Source organism: Puma concolor, chromosome E2 (assembly GCF_028749965.1).
Source record: "Puma concolor isolate L17-30 chromosome E2, mPumCon1.1.hap2, whole genome shotgun sequence".
Lineage (NCBI taxonomy): Eukaryota > Metazoa > Chordata > Mammalia > Carnivora > Felidae > Puma > Puma concolor.
This window is the reverse complement of record NC_141681.1, coordinates 36,946,729-36,962,592: the sequence shown is the minus strand read 5'-3', so window position 1 is coordinate 36,962,592 and position 15,864 is coordinate 36,946,729. Positions and strand designations below refer to the sequence as shown.

General features: G+C 35.7%; 1 protein-coding gene across 2 annotated transcripts in view; it reads right to left on the bottom strand.

Moving 5' to 3' along the window:
* The window catches only part of ITFG1 (integrin alpha FG-GAP repeat containing 1), a 358,049-nt gene that overhangs the window by 248,401 nt on the left and 93,784 nt on the right, over nt 1–15,864 (bottom strand). For both annotated transcript variants that reach the window (XM_086689522.1, XM_086689523.1), the window contains one exon: nt 2,183–2,264. In XM_086689522.1, the coding sequence (XP_086545648.1) occupies nt 2,183–2,264 (82 nt within the window). The remainder of the gene's footprint in view (nt 1–2,182; nt 2,265–15,864) is intronic.

The window sequence follows — 15,864 nt, the reverse complement described above, 5'->3', positions numbered from 1 at the left end:
ACCCAAGGGATACAGGAGTACTGATGCATAGGGGCACCTGTACCCCAATGTTTAGAGCAGAACTTTCAACAATAGCCAAATTATGGAAAGAGCCTAAATGTCCATCAACTGATGAATGGATAAAGAAATTGTGGTTTATATACACAATGGAATACTACGTGACAATGAGAAAGAATGAAATATGGCCTTTTTTAGTAACGTGGATAGAACTGGAGAGTGTTACGCGAAGTGAAATAAGTCATACAGAGAAAGACAGATACCATATGTTTTCACTCTTATGTGGATCCTGAGAAACTTAACAGAAGACCATGGGGGATGGGAAGAAAAAAAAAACAGGTTAGAGAGGGAGAGAGGCAAAGCATAAGAGACTGTTAAAAACTGAGAACAAACTGCGAGTTGATGGGGGTGGGAGGGAGGGGTAGGTGGGTGATGGGTATTGAGGAGGGCACCAGCTGGGATGAGCACTGGGTGTTGTAGGGAAACCAATTTGAAAATAAATTTCATATTAAAAGAAAATGAATAAAAGTGTTTACTGATATGCTACCTAAAGTCATTAAAAATAGTGGGGAAATATAGTTATGTTTCTTAATGGGCTATATCCTATATTCTGCACATTTGAACAATACCTGCATGTAAAAGTCTATGGTTAGTCAAATTTAAATAAATTTTAAGAAAAGCTACCAATAATGTTGTTAAAGTCAAGGCACTTATATAAAACACACAATCATAACACAAATAGAAGTTCTTAACTAGAGTTAAGGGAGGTATGTGTATTCTTGAAAATTATATAATGTTTTTTTCTAGAGGAAGACTTGCAAAAGGATTTGTTGTCAATCCAACTTATCAAGTCAGTCAGCAAATTTAAAAAAATTTTCATGTATAACTTCACTATTTGCTTATTAAAGACTATATGTAAATCAGGAACCAGAAATGAGCTCAAAATCAAAGTAACATGCAACATAACCAAACTAAAATACAGTACAACATAGAGATGTTGATATTTCTATCAAATAACACTATTTTTTAAAGTTTATTTATTTTTGAGAGTGTGCATGCACACATGCACACATACGAAGGGGCAGAGAGAGAAGGAGGGAGAGAATCCCAAGCAGGCTCTGCACTGTTGCAGAACCTGACATGAAGCTTAATCTCACGAACCACGAGATCATGACCTGACCCGAAATGAAGAGACCAGCGCTTAACTGACTGAGCCAGCCAGGTACCCCTCAAATAACACTATTAAACATGTTATAGCTGCCTTGGGATTCATTTCTATGACACTGAACAAAGAGCTGATTGAGCCAACTGAGCAAAGAGCAGTAATGACAACAAAAAAACAGGTAAGTCCAATGAAAAGATGTTATAGAGTAATTTATTGTCATATTACTATGTGCCCAATAGTGTACTTTATTCACATTGTGTTCCTCACTATAGTCTTGGGAGGTGGATACAATTGTCATTGAAATTTGACAAATGAGGGAGCTGAGACCTCTGGACATGGTGACATGTCATCTGGATTCTGAGGAAGAAGTTGAGGTATTTATTGGCAGAATGAAGGAAAAGTAGGAGGAGAGTGGGCTTTAAACTCCTAGGTAGTGGTCATCTAGACTACTTTACTATCTAATACAAAATTCTTTTTAATAATAACTGACAAATGATGAAAGAGGCATACATGCTTTGGAAGTTCCTAACCAAAGTGAACTTGATTTACAGTGTAGAATCTTAAGGAAAACAGAGATTCATGTGTCCTCATCTGGCAAATTCACAATAGATGTTACTCTTCTTTGAAATTATTATGTAAATAGAAATGGTTTTTAGTATTCAAGTTTCAAGAGGTCAGGTTAACTCCCAATTTTTTTTGTTCCATCATTTAGAAATGTATGAAGACTTCACGATAATCACTAGTTGGTATCCTTTAGAAAAGCCTCAACAGACTTCCTTGTTTTGCATGTTACTCCTGCAAACAGGAGTCCCTTAAGTTCAAATTATACTTTAAACATAAATGTCATAAATGGCCCCTTCTTGTGTTAAGGAATTGACCACATGCCATGTATAATACTGGAAAAGACACCTTTTAAATCTTTAATAGTTCTGAAGACAATACAATTATATTCAGGTATGGGAAATTAATATGACTAGGTTAGAGAGAGGGGTAGAATTTGAAAGATGAAAAGAATCTTACCAAAGTCTGCAAATGCTGACTGTCCAATCACCACCATATTTTGAGGTTTTTCAAATACAGTATTGACAGAGAAATTTCCATCCTGTTAATGGCAGAAATGTTTGGATTAGACTATTATAATCCATTCATCTGTCAAGTGTGAAACAAAGCATTTTAACTGAGGCAGGGAAATAAATAATTTAAGGCTTTTGTTGTACTACAAAAAAACTATTCACTTTTCTGTTCTACTTTTACCATAAAAAAAAAAAAGAAAGAAAAAGCAACTGCTGTGAGTTGATAAAAATTGCCTGGAGTGCTTTCCTTGCCTTCTGGTGTTATATTCTTTACTAAATCTTCATTATAATTTCAGACATAATGAGTGTCTTCTCCTTTCAAGTACTGTGGAAATAGGAGTGTAATTGGTATATTCTTTATATTTGGAAATATAAAGAAGTATAAAAAATAGATCCTACCTTCAGGGAGCTTCCAGTTCAATTGGGAGATAAGATATGTCAAGAAAATAGAACTTCTGAAGGTAACACATAAGTGGTACAAGTAAGTAGCAAAGACACTGTTTTATAGATTTCAAAGGAAGAAGACTTCTATTGGGTACAATTAAGAAAAAATATCAAGATTCAAATGAGATGAGGGGTGACTGGGTGGCTCAGTTGGTTGAACATCTGACTTTTGATTTTGGCTCAGGTCATGATCCCAGGGTTGTGAGACAGAGCCCTACGTCAGGCTCTGCACTGAGCATGGAACCTTCTTCTTATGATTCATTCTTTCTCTGTCTCTGTCTCTCTCCCTATCTCTCCCCCAACCCATGACCCTCTCCGTGGCTTGTGTGCGATCTCTTTCTCTCTCTCTAAAAAAAAAAAAAAAAAAAAAAAAAAAAAAAAAAAAAAAAAAAGATGATTCATATGAGATGATAATTCCATGGATCCTTAAAGGGCCATTCATTAGCAACTCAACTCAAGTTTGTGTATCATTGTGAAAAGGGAACAAAGGATTACAACAACTGGTAGGTGCTAAGGAGAGGAAGCTAAGCTAAACAAGAAAGAAAACCCATTAGAGATCCTTTGTTTCAGTTACTCTTTCCAAATGGAGAATTGCCTTTCCTTTCTATAATTTTATTTATTCATTCATTCATTTATACAGCACAAGCAGGGGAGAGAGACAGATAGAGAGAGAGAGAGAGAGACAGAGAGAGAGAGAGAGACAGAGACAGAGAGAGAGAGAGAGAGAGAGAGAGAGAGAGAGAGAGAGAATCTTAAGCAGGCTCTACGTTAACTGCAGAGCCCAACATGAACCCCGAAGCCATGACCGTGGGATTTGACCTGAGCCCTCCTTTTCTACAATTTTAGATTACAACACCCACCACCCAGGTGCCCTCCTTTTCTACAATTTTAGATTACAACACCAGAAAAATCAACCAAAAAACTGAATTTGGAGCACTTAGTTCTATACAGAGCATTCTTTTTATCATTGACATTTCTACTCACTATTTGACATACTGACTTTGATTACTATATACTTTATATAGATAACTATATGTTGAAAATATTATAAAAATTAAAAAATTTTCTAAGAATACTGCAGATTTGCAAGTTAATTTTATAAGGAGTCACTTCTGCTATTTTAGAGAAAGGCACTGCTGCATTGAAAACATGAAGACCAAATGCTCGAGGAACATGAGTAAGTGGGTAAGATTTGTCTTGTGACAAATCAAGTATTTTCCAATCATTTTAACAGTGTTATCTGCATGCAGAAACATGTTTCCCCTACGATTACTAAAGTATCTGATATACTTTTTGAATGATGCTTCTATAGAAATCTTATTTACATAGTGTCTTAAACTTATGATTCCCCTCCAGTCTTATGGACTACCTGAAGTTACATTAGAGATATATCAAAGGTGCCAAATCTCTGACTGAAGTTCCCACTGCCTTTGCACTTTAGAAACATCATAGCATATGTTCACTCTGTAGAGTGGACATAATGGTTCTAGGATAAATGGAAAATCTCTTTTAAACTACATCAGCTTCACGTTAACATAAAGAGGAATGTCAACTCATTATACTGATTCAAGTGAACAAATTACTCCAGTGAAGTTCTGTTAAACTTAATAAGTATATGTAGAAGTGTTTCTGGATATAACCTCATGGTGCATTTCCATCAAGAAACACTGAGTACTTCCCAGGTGATGGTCTCCCATGTCTAAGATGCCATATTAACCCCAAACCTCAGTGGAACAAAAGCAATAGTTCCTTTCAGTCACTGGGGAAAAAGAACATATTCTTGCTACAGTGAGAGCATGCAGAATACATTATATATATGACATAATTAGGGGAAGATAATACTTTATCAAATTTAACTTCCCTTTATTATCACTACTTATTCTTTGCTCTAATTGGTAATAGAAAAGTATATAACTCAATCTCAATTCAGATTAGTATCACTTACATATTTAATATTTGATAAAAATGATTCTATAAACTTTATCAACATGTTATTACTCTTATTAGATAACACATTTTAAAGTGAAGTATGACCATACTTATTTTCACTTTTAACTTTATTTTTTTTTAATTTAAATCCAAATTAGTTAGCAGATAGTGCAACAGTGATTTCAGGAGTAGATTCCTTAATGCCCCTTACCCATTTAGCCCAACCCCCCTCCCACAACCCTTCCAGTAACCCTCTGGCTTGTTCTCCATATTTAAGAGTCTCTTATGTTTTGTTCCCCTCCCTGTTTTTATATTATTTTTGTTTCCCTTCCCTTGTGTTCATCTGTTTTGTCTCTTAAAGTCCTCATATGAGTGAAGTCATATATTTGCCTTTCTCTGACTAATTTTGCTTAGCATAATACCCTTCAGTTCCATTCAAGTAGTTGCAAATAGCAAGACTTCATTCTTTTTGATTCCAAGTAATACTCCATTGTATATATATACCACATCTTCTTTATCCATTCATCCATTGATGGACATTTGGGCTCTTTCCTTACTTTGGCTATGGTTGATAGTGCTGCTATAAACATGGGGGTGCATGTGTCCCTTCGAAACAGCACATCTGTATCCCTTGGATAAATACCTAGTAGTGCAATTGCTGGGTCATAGGGTAGTTCTATTTTTAATCTTTTGAGGAACCTCCATACTGTTTTCCAGAGTGGCTGCACCAGCTTGCATTCCCACCAACAATGCAAAAGACATCCTCTTTCTCCACATCCTTGACAACATCTGTTGTTGCCTGAGTTGTTAATGTTAGCCATTCTAACAGGTGTGAGGTGGTAGCTCATTGTGGTTTTGATTTGTATTTCCCTGATGATGAGGGATGTGCAGCATTTTTTCATGTGTCGGTTGGCTATCTGGATGTCTTCTTTGGAGAAGTGTCTATTCATGTCTTTTGCCCATTTCTTCACTGGATTACTTGTTTTTTGGGTGTTGAGTTTGATAAGTTCTTTATAGATTTTGGATACTAACCCTTTATCTGATATGTCGTTTGCAAGTATCTTCTCCCATTCCATCGGTTGCCTTTTAGTTTTACTGATTGTTTCCTTTGCTGTGCAGAAGCTTTTTATTTTGATGAGGTCCCAAAAGTTCATTTTTGCTTTTGTTTCCCTTGCCTCCAGAGACATGTTGAGTAAGAAGTTGCTGCGGCCAAGATCAAAGAGGTTTTTGCCTGCTTTCTCCTTGAGGATTTTGATGGCTTCCTGTCTTACATTTAGATCTTTCATTCATTTTGAGTTTATTTTTGTGTATGGTATAAGAAAGTGGTCCATGTTCATTCTTCCGCATGTTGCTGTCCAGTTTTCCCAGCAGCACTTGCTGAAGAGACTGTCTTTATTCCATTGGATATTCTTTCCTGCTTTGTCCATACTTATTTTCAAACATGAAATTGCTTTGTACCTATCTAACGTAGGAAATACTAGCATATAATCAAGACTCTTTCATACCTAGAGAGCAGAATAGACTAATGGAAAGGGCACTAGATGTAGAGTTAGATGACAGGGGTTCTAGTTCCACTTTCATTGGTAAGTTGTATCACTTTGGAACAGCCAGTTACTGTTGTGGGTCTCAGCTCTAAGCCCTTAGAAGGGGATAAACATATGGTCTACTTGAGGGTTCTATATGGTATCAATGCAATGACAAATTAGAAAGTATTCCACAAAATGTAAAGTTATTAGGCACTTATATAGTATTTTTATAATGGCAGTCCTATTCTTAGGAGCTAAGAGTACCTTTTTCATGGACTGCTATTTGACATGAATGCACTATACTTGGTCTCATTCTTTACCATGCTGTTCTCACTGGTCTTCAAACTGTTGAAGCCATTAGGGGTTCTGCTGCAGCTATGTCTTTTGCCTTTCCTTTTGTCTGTACAACGAACGACTTACAGGTAGAAATTTGAGAAACAGATTTCCTAGTTGAACTTCCGGCTCCACTGTTTGCTAGCTTTCAGGTCCAAATAAGTTAGCTCTACTCTAAAAGCATCTGTTTACTTATCTTGAAAATGTATTTTTACAAAGTTTTGTGAAGATTAGTGAGATAGTCCATATAAAGTGCTTAGTAGAATATATGCAGACAGTATGGATTTAGTAAACATTAACTATTATCACTAGTAGGAACACTAATAATAATACCACTATTCCTGCTACAAACACTACCATCTGCCATTGAAGCAGCTAACCCACTGCCAGTGACAGAGGACACTACCTGCCAGTTTATGCTTAAATTCCAACCACAGGTGCAATGTTATAACAAGTATCTTTTTTTATAGATGGCTACCCATGCATTGGCCTATATGTTTTAATATTTAATGCTAAAATTGTTATATTTACAATGTTTGAGAAAATGACCAAGAAGTAATATCTGATGACTATTTTGTGTTTACATCTTTACTCATATAAAGTAATGATTCTCAACGGGGGTGATTTTGTTCTCCAAGGACACTGGGCAATGTCTGGAGATCTTTTTGATTGTCAAAATCAGAGGTAGCTACTAGCATCTAAGTGAGTAGAAGTCATAGAAACTGATAAACAACCTACAATGCATAAGACGGAACTCTATGATAAAGAATTATCTGGCCCCAAATGATAATAGTGTCAACACTATAAGTTTCTAACATAAAGGGTGGTAGGTATTGCCCAAGGGTCTGGCTTTGCCATTTTTGTCCTTAGTCTTTTCCTTTGTGACACTTACCTAGTCTGTTCCTTGAACTCTAGTCCTATATTTCTTTTTTTTTTTAATTAAAAATTTTTTTTAAAAATTTAGTTCCAAGTTAGGTAGCATATGGTGCAACAATGATTTCAGGAGTAGATTCCTTAATGCCCCTTACGCATTTAGCCCATGCCCCCTCCCACAATCCCTCCAGTAACCCTCTGTTTGTTCTCCATATTTAAGAGTCTCTGATGTTTTGTTTCCCTCCCTGTTTTTATATTATTTTTGTTTCCCTTCCCTTATGTTCATCTGTTTTGTCTCTTAAAGCCCTCATATGAGTGAAGTCATATGATATTTGTCTTTCTCTGTCTACTCCTACATTACTAATTGCCTTCTTGATACGTCTCTTATCTGAAATAATTTTTTTTTCCTACCTCAAATTAGATATTTCATTTGTCTTTTCTCTGGTCACTAGTACAAAACACAAATTACCCTTGCATTGATAAATATTTTTCATATTTATCCCTTCTAGGCCATTCCCAATACTTTATTCCTTTAATCATTCACCTCTTTCCCAGGTTATAGTAAATTCCACCTAAGTTATCTCCCTGCTTCCAGATTTTCCATGCAAACTTATCTGATATGCAGTAGTAAGATAATGGCAACAATGAGAGTCTGTTCATCTCACCTTCAGTCCTAAAAGGTTTAGAAGCTTCTCAATAAATATTTAAAAGATTAAATTACTTAGTTTAGAAGTCAAAGCTTCTGCTCATCTTGTCTAAACCAATTCTTCTTATCTTACCTTCCAGTATCTTTTCATGCTCTGGGCCAAACCAGCCATGTTCAACTCTCTGACTATGTCCTGGGTTCCTGTGTACTTCCTTCCCCATTTCTTTCTCTCACTTCCAACCACTAACATCCTGCTCATTTGTACTGGCCATTTCAAATACCACATCTTTATGGAGTCTTCCCTGATGATCTTTGGTAGACCAAACAGAAGCAACTGCTCTGTCTCTGAGCTACTTGTAGCATGAGGTTTGTATACCTCATTATACCAGCCAGAGCTGCCCATACTTAGCCTTCTTGGCCTATAAGCTCCATTCATTTCTGTGCCTCCCAGAGCACCTGCATGGGACTGTGTACACAATTCACATTCTAATGAGATTTGCTAAAGCTCTAGTTCTACTACCTAATATGGCTTTATAGATATTTGGAGGGTTTTTTTTGGTCAACTAGTGTATCCTACAAATTGTTTGTCCAATCTCTAACTGAAAATAATCCTCCATTTAACAAAATCTACACTTTATTTAAACTAGTTAATACTAAGTCTACATTTCCCTTAACTGTACCAGTGACTTATTGTCAATATGGGTATATTACTGATCCAGCTGTTTTACTGCAAGAACAGCCCTTAGTCTCTACTGCCCATCACTTACTTTATTAACTTTCTTTAAAAGAAAACAATAGAAGAGACCAAATAAATATCTGGTCTCTTCTTGAAGGTTTTCCCCTACTACATTGCTTTACTAGGTTTAATTCCAAAGACTGCCATGATTTGCAAGACCAGGAAACTTCCCTAATATACCCGACTTCTCTAATATATAACACAGAGTCAGACAAAATGAAGAAACATAGGAATATTTCTTAAATGAAAGATATAAAGCCACAGCAAAAGATCTAAATGAAATGGAGATAAACAATATGCCTCATAAAGAATTCAAAGTAATGGTCATAAAGATACTCACTGGACTTGAGAAAAGAGTGTAGAACCTTAGTGAGACATTCAAAAAGAGATTGAAAATATAAAAAAGAACCAATTAGAGAACAAGAAGATAATAACTGAAATTAAAAAAGGACTAGAGGGAATTAATAGAAGATCAGAGGAGAGAGAAGAACAAATTAGTGACCCGGAAGACAGAGTAATGGAAAGCAACCAAGCTGAACAGCAGAGAGAAAGAAGAATAATAAAAAATGAGAATAGACTTATGGAAGTCAGTGACATCATCAAGTGTAATAATATTTGCATTATAGGCATCCCAAATGGAGAAGAGACAAAGGGGCAGAAAATTTATTTGAAAAAATAATAGCTGAAAACATCCCTTGGTGAAAAACATTTGGTGAAGAAAACAGACATCCAGATTCGGGAGGCACAGAAAGCCCCCAACAAAATCAACCCAAGCAGGTTCATAATGATACACATAATAATTAAAATGGCATAAAGTACTGATAAAGAGAGAATTTTAAAAACAGTAAGAGAAAACAGTTACATTCAAGGGAAACCACATAAGGCTTATAAGCTTATTTGCCAGCAGAAAGTTTGCAGGTCAAAAGGGAGTGGAATGATATATTCAAAGTACTGAAAGGAAAAACCTGCAACCAAGAATATTCTACCCAACAAAGTTAACATTCAGAAGAGAAAGAGAGATAAAATGTTTCCTAGACACACAAAAGTTAAAGGAGTTCATCAACACTGAGCCTTCTGAGAAATGTTAAAGGCAATCTATGAATGGAGAGAGAAGGCCATAATAATTAGGAGTAAGAAAATTATGAAAGGAAAAAATTTCACAGGTAAATACAAACATAAGGAAAACAGATTAATCACTTATAACACCAGTACAAAAGTTAAAGGGGACAAAAAGCAGTAAAATCAATTATATCCGTAAAAACCAGTCAAGGGACTCATAAAATAAAAGGATGATGGGGCACCTGGGTGGCTCAGTCGGTGAGTGTCCACTTCAACTGAGGTCATGATCTCACTGTTCGTGAGTTTGAGTCCCATGTTGGGTTCTGTGCTGACAGCTCTGAGCCTGGAGTCTGCTTCAGATTCTGTGTCTCCCTCTCTCTGCCCCTCTCCTGCTCACACTGTTTGTCTCTCTCTCTCAAAAAGAAATAAACATTAAAAAAAAATAAAATAGGATGAAACGTATTATGTCATGTACGTAAAACATAGTGGGGGGTGGGGAGTAAAAACTTAGTGCTTTTAGAATGGTTTAAATTTAAGTGACCATCAATTCAATACACAGTATTGTATGCATAAGATGTTATATATAAGCCTAAAGGTAACCATGTAATCAAAAAATTACACAAAAAATATACACAAAAAATAAAGAATAAGTAATCCAAGCATATCACTAAAGAAACCCATCAAACCACCAGGGAAGACAACAAAAGAAGAAAGGAACAGAGAAGAACTACAGAAACAGACATAAAACAAGTAACAAAATGGCAGTAAGTACATACCTATCAATAATTACACTGAATGTAAATGGACTGACTACTGCAACTAAAAGACACAGGATGACAGAATGTGTAGAAAGGCAAGACACAGCTATCTGTTGCCTATAAGAGACTCATTTCAGACCTAAAAACACATGCAGATTGAAAGTAAAGTGAGGAAAACAATTTACCATGCAAATGCAAGTGAAAAGAAAACTGGGGTAGTAAAACTTGTATCAAAGAAAAGAGACATTAAATAAAAGACTGTAGGGGTGCCTGGGTGCCTCAGTGGGTTAAGCGTCAGACTCTTGGTTTAGGCTCAGGTCACGATCTCACTGTTTCATGGGTTTGAGTCCTGCATCAGGCTCTGCACCTGCTTGGGATTCTCCCTCATTCTCTCTCTGACCCTCCCCCACCAGCACTGTGTCAGTTCTCTCAAAATAAATGAATAAACTTATTTTATTTTTTATATGAAATTGTCAAATTGGTTTCCATACAACACCCAGTGCTCATCCCAAAAAGTGCCCTCCTCAATGCCCATCACCCACTTTCCCCTTCCCTCCACCCCCCATTAAATAAACTTTAAAAAAAAAAACCCAAAACACAAAGACTGCAACAAGAGACAAAGAAGGGCACTACATAATGATAAAGCGAACAATCCAACAAGAGTATGATACAGCTAATTGTAAATATTTATGTACCCCACATGGTAGTACCTAAATACATAAAGCAAATACTTACAGACATACAGGAAAAATCAACAGGAATACAATAATAGGGAGCTTTAACACCCCACCTACATCAATGGATAGATCATCCAGACAGAAAATCAACAAAGAAGCAATAGCGTTGAATGACATACTGGATGGACCTACAGCAGTGGAATACTCATTCTTTTCAAGTGCACGTGGACCATTCGCCAGATTAGATTACATACTGGGTCTCAATAAATTCAAATAGACTGGAAGCACATCATATATCTTTTCTGACTACAACATCATGAAACTAGAAATAAATCACAAGAAAGAATCTGGAAAGGACACAAATACATGGAAGCTAAGTGATATGCTACTAAACAATGAATGGGTCAAGGAAGAAATCAAAGAGAAAATAAAAAAATACTGCAGACAAATGACCATGAAAACACAAGAATCCAAAATGTTGGGGATGTAGCAAAAGCGGTTCTAAGCAGGAAGTTTACAGTAATAGATGCCTCGAGAAACAAGAAAAATCTCAAATAAGCAACCTAACCTTACACCTAAAGGAGCTAGAAAATAAAAACAAATAAAATCCCAAACCAGTAGAAGGAATTAATAAAGATTAGAGCAGAAGTAAATGAAATAGAGATTAAAAAACAGGAGATCAATGAAACCAGAAGCTGATATATTAAAAAGATCAACAAATATTGATAAATCCTTAGCCAGAGTCATAAAAAAATCAGAAATGAAAGAGGAGTGCATGGCGACATGCAGAAGAGTGAAACTAAACCACTTTCTTAAACCATACACAAAAATGGATGAAAGACCTAAATGCGAGACAGGAAATCATCAAAATCCTAGAAGAGAACACAAGTAGCCACCTCTTTGACTTCGAACACATGAACTTATCAGACATGTCACCAAAGGGAAAAAAAAGAAAACATGAACTATTAGGACTTCATCAAGATAAAAAGGACAGCAAAGGAAACAAAACGAAAAGGCAGCCAACGGAATGGGAGACTATATTTGCAAACAACATATCTGATGAAGGGTTAGTGTCAAAATCTACAAAGAACTTATCAAACTGAACACTCCAAAAAACAAACAACTCAGGTATGAAATGGGCAGAAGCCATGAATAGACATTTTCCCAAAGAAGACATTCAGATGGCTGACACATGAAAAGATGCTCAGCATCACTTATCATCAGAGAAATGCAAATCAAAACCATGATGAGATTATCACCACACACTTGTCAGAATGGCTAAAATTAACAACACAAGACACAACAGGTGTTGACAAGGATGCAGAGAAAGGGGAACCCTCTTGCACTGCTGGTGGGAGCACAAACTGGTGCAGCCATTGTGCAAAACAGTATGGGAGGTTTCTCAAAGAACTAAAAATAGAACTACCGGGGCGCCTGGGTGGCGCAGTCGGTTAAGCGTCCGACTTCAGCCAGGTCACGATCTCGCGGTCCGTGAGTTCGAGCCCCGCGTCAGGCTCTGGGTATGATGGCTCAGAGCCTGGAGCCTGTTTCCGATTCTGTGTCTCCCTCTCTCTCTGCCCCTCCCCCGTTCATGCTCTGTCTCTGTCCCAAAAATAAAATAAAAAAAACACTGAAAAAAAAAAAAAAGAAAAAAAAAATAGAACTACCTATGATCTAGCAAGTGTACTATCAGGTATTTACCCAAAGGATACAAAAATACAGATTTGAGTAGATGCATGCACCCCAATGTTTTTACAGCAGTAGTATCAACAATAGCCAAACTATGAAAGAGCCCAAATGTCTATTGACTAATGAATACATAAAGAGGATGTAGTATATATATACAATGGAATAGAACTCAACCATCAAAAAGAATGAAATCTTGCAACAATGTGGATGGAGGTAGAAAGTAAAATGCTAAGTGAAATAAGTTAATCAGAGAAAGACAAATACCATATGATTTTACTCGTATGTGGAATTTAAGAAACCAAACAAATGAACAAACAGGAAGCAGAAAAAGGAGAGGGAAACAAACCACATGAAACAATACAACAAACGATATCTTAATGATAGAGAACAAACTGTGGGTTGAAGGAGGGAACTGGGGGGGGGACATGGGCTATATGGGTGATGAGTATTAAAAGGAGGGCACTTGTTGTGATGACCACTGGGTGTTATATATAAGTGATAAATCACTGAATTCTGCTACTGAAATCAATATTGCAATGTATGTTAACTAAAATTTAAATAATAAAAAGAAATGAAAGAGGAGAAATAACAAGTGATGCCACAGAAATACAAAGGATTATAAGAGAAGAGTGTGTGAAAAATCATATGTCAACAAATTGGACAACCTAGAAGAAATGGCTAAATTCCTAGAAACTATAACTTCTTAAAACTGAATCGGGAAGAAATAGAAAATTTGACCATACTGATTACTAGCAGTGAAATTGAATCAATATCCAAAAAACTCCCAACAAACAGAAGTCCAGAACCAGATGGCTTCACAGATGAATTCTACCAAACATTAAAAGAAGAGTTAATACCTAATCTTCTCAAACTATTCCAAAAAACAGATGAGAAAGGAAAGCCATCCAATTCATTTTATGAGGCCAGCATTACCCTGATACCAAAACCAGAAAAAGACACTACAAACAATGAAAATTATAGGACACTAACTCTGATGAACATAGATGGAAAGGTCCTCAACAAAATATTAGCAAACCGAATCCAATATAACATATAAAATCATTCACCATGATTAAGAGGATTTATTCCAGAGATGCAAGGGTGGTTTAATATTTTCAAAGCAGTTAATATGATATGTCACATTAACAAGAGAAAGGATGAAAACCATGTGATCATATCAGCAAATACACAGCAAGCATTTGAGAATGTACAACATCTATGCAAGATAAAAACTCTTAACAAAGTAGTTTTAGAGGAAACCTACCTCAACAAAATACAGGTCATATACGAAAAACTCATGGGTAATATATGCAATGATGAAATGCTGAGCTTTTCTCTAAGATCAGGAAGAAGACAAGAATATCCAGTCATCACTTTTATTCAACATAGTACTGGAAATCCTAGCCATGGCACTAAGACATCCAAATCATCCAAATTGGTAAGAAGTAAAATTTTCACTATTTGCAGATGATACGTATAGAAAAAAAAAACCCACTAAAATATGTACCAAACATCTACTAGAACTTATAAATGAATTCAGTAAAGTCACAGGATATAAAATTAATATACAGACATCTGTTGCATTTACATACCCTAATAATGGAGTAGCAACAGGAGAAGTTAAGAAAACAATCTCTTTTACAACTGCACCAAAAATAATAAAATACTTACAAATATACATATCCAAGAAGGTGAACGACATGTACTCCAAAAACTATAAAACTCTGATGAAACAAACTGATGATGACACAAACAAATGGAAAGGTATTCCATGCTTGTGGATTGGAAGACCCACTATTGTTATAATTTCGATTATACAGTCTACAGATTTAATGCAATCCCTATCAAAATACAAATAACATTTGTCACAGAACTAGAACAAACAATCCTAAATTTGTATGGAATGCAAAAAGACCCCAAATAGCCAAAGCAATCTTGAGAAAGAAGAAGAAAGCTAGAGATATCACAATCGCAGATTTCAAAATAGAGTACAAAGCTATAGTAATCAAAGCAGTGTGGCACTGGCACAAAAATAAACACATAGATTAATGGAACAGAATATAGTCCAGATATAAACCCACACTTATATGTTCAAGTAAGAATATATAATGGGAAAAAGAAAGTCTCTTCAACAAATGGTATTGTGAAAACTGGACAGCTAAATGCAAAAGAGTGAAACTGACCACCTTCTTACACCATACAGAAAAATTAAATTCAAAACAGTTTAAAGACCTAAATGTGAGACCTGAAACCATAAAATTCCTTGGAAGAAAACATGTGGTAACTGCTTTGACATTGGCTGTAGCAATATTTTTCTAGATATCTCTCCTCAAGCAAGATAGACAAAAGCAAAATTAAACTATTGAGACTATACCAAAAATCAAAAGCTTTTGCACAGTAAAGGAAACCATCACCAAATCAAAAAGGCAACTTACTGAATGGGAGAAGTTATCCAACGGGGTGTAATAGGAAATGATATCCAAAAAGGGGTTGATATCCAAAATATATAAATACCTTATATAACTCAACATCAAAAAACCCAATAATTTGATTTAAAAATGGGCAGAGGAACTGAATGGACATTTTTCCAAAGAAGAAATAAATGGCCAACAGACACTTAAAAGATGTTCAACATCACTAATCATCATGGAAATTAAAATGATCATTAGATCATTTTACACCTGTCAGAATGGTTAAAATAAAAAACGTAAGAAATAACAAGTGTTGGCAAGGATGTGGGAAAAAAAGGAACGCTCTGTGTATTGACTGTAATGCAAATAGATGCAGCTACTGTGGAAAACAGCATAGAAGTTCTTCAAAAAGTTAAAAATAGAATTACCATATGGCCCAAGGATTCCACTCTAGGTATCAACCCAAAGAAGATAAATGTACTAATTTGAAAAGATATATGTACCCCTATGTTTATTGCATCAGTATTTACAATAGCCAAGATATGGAA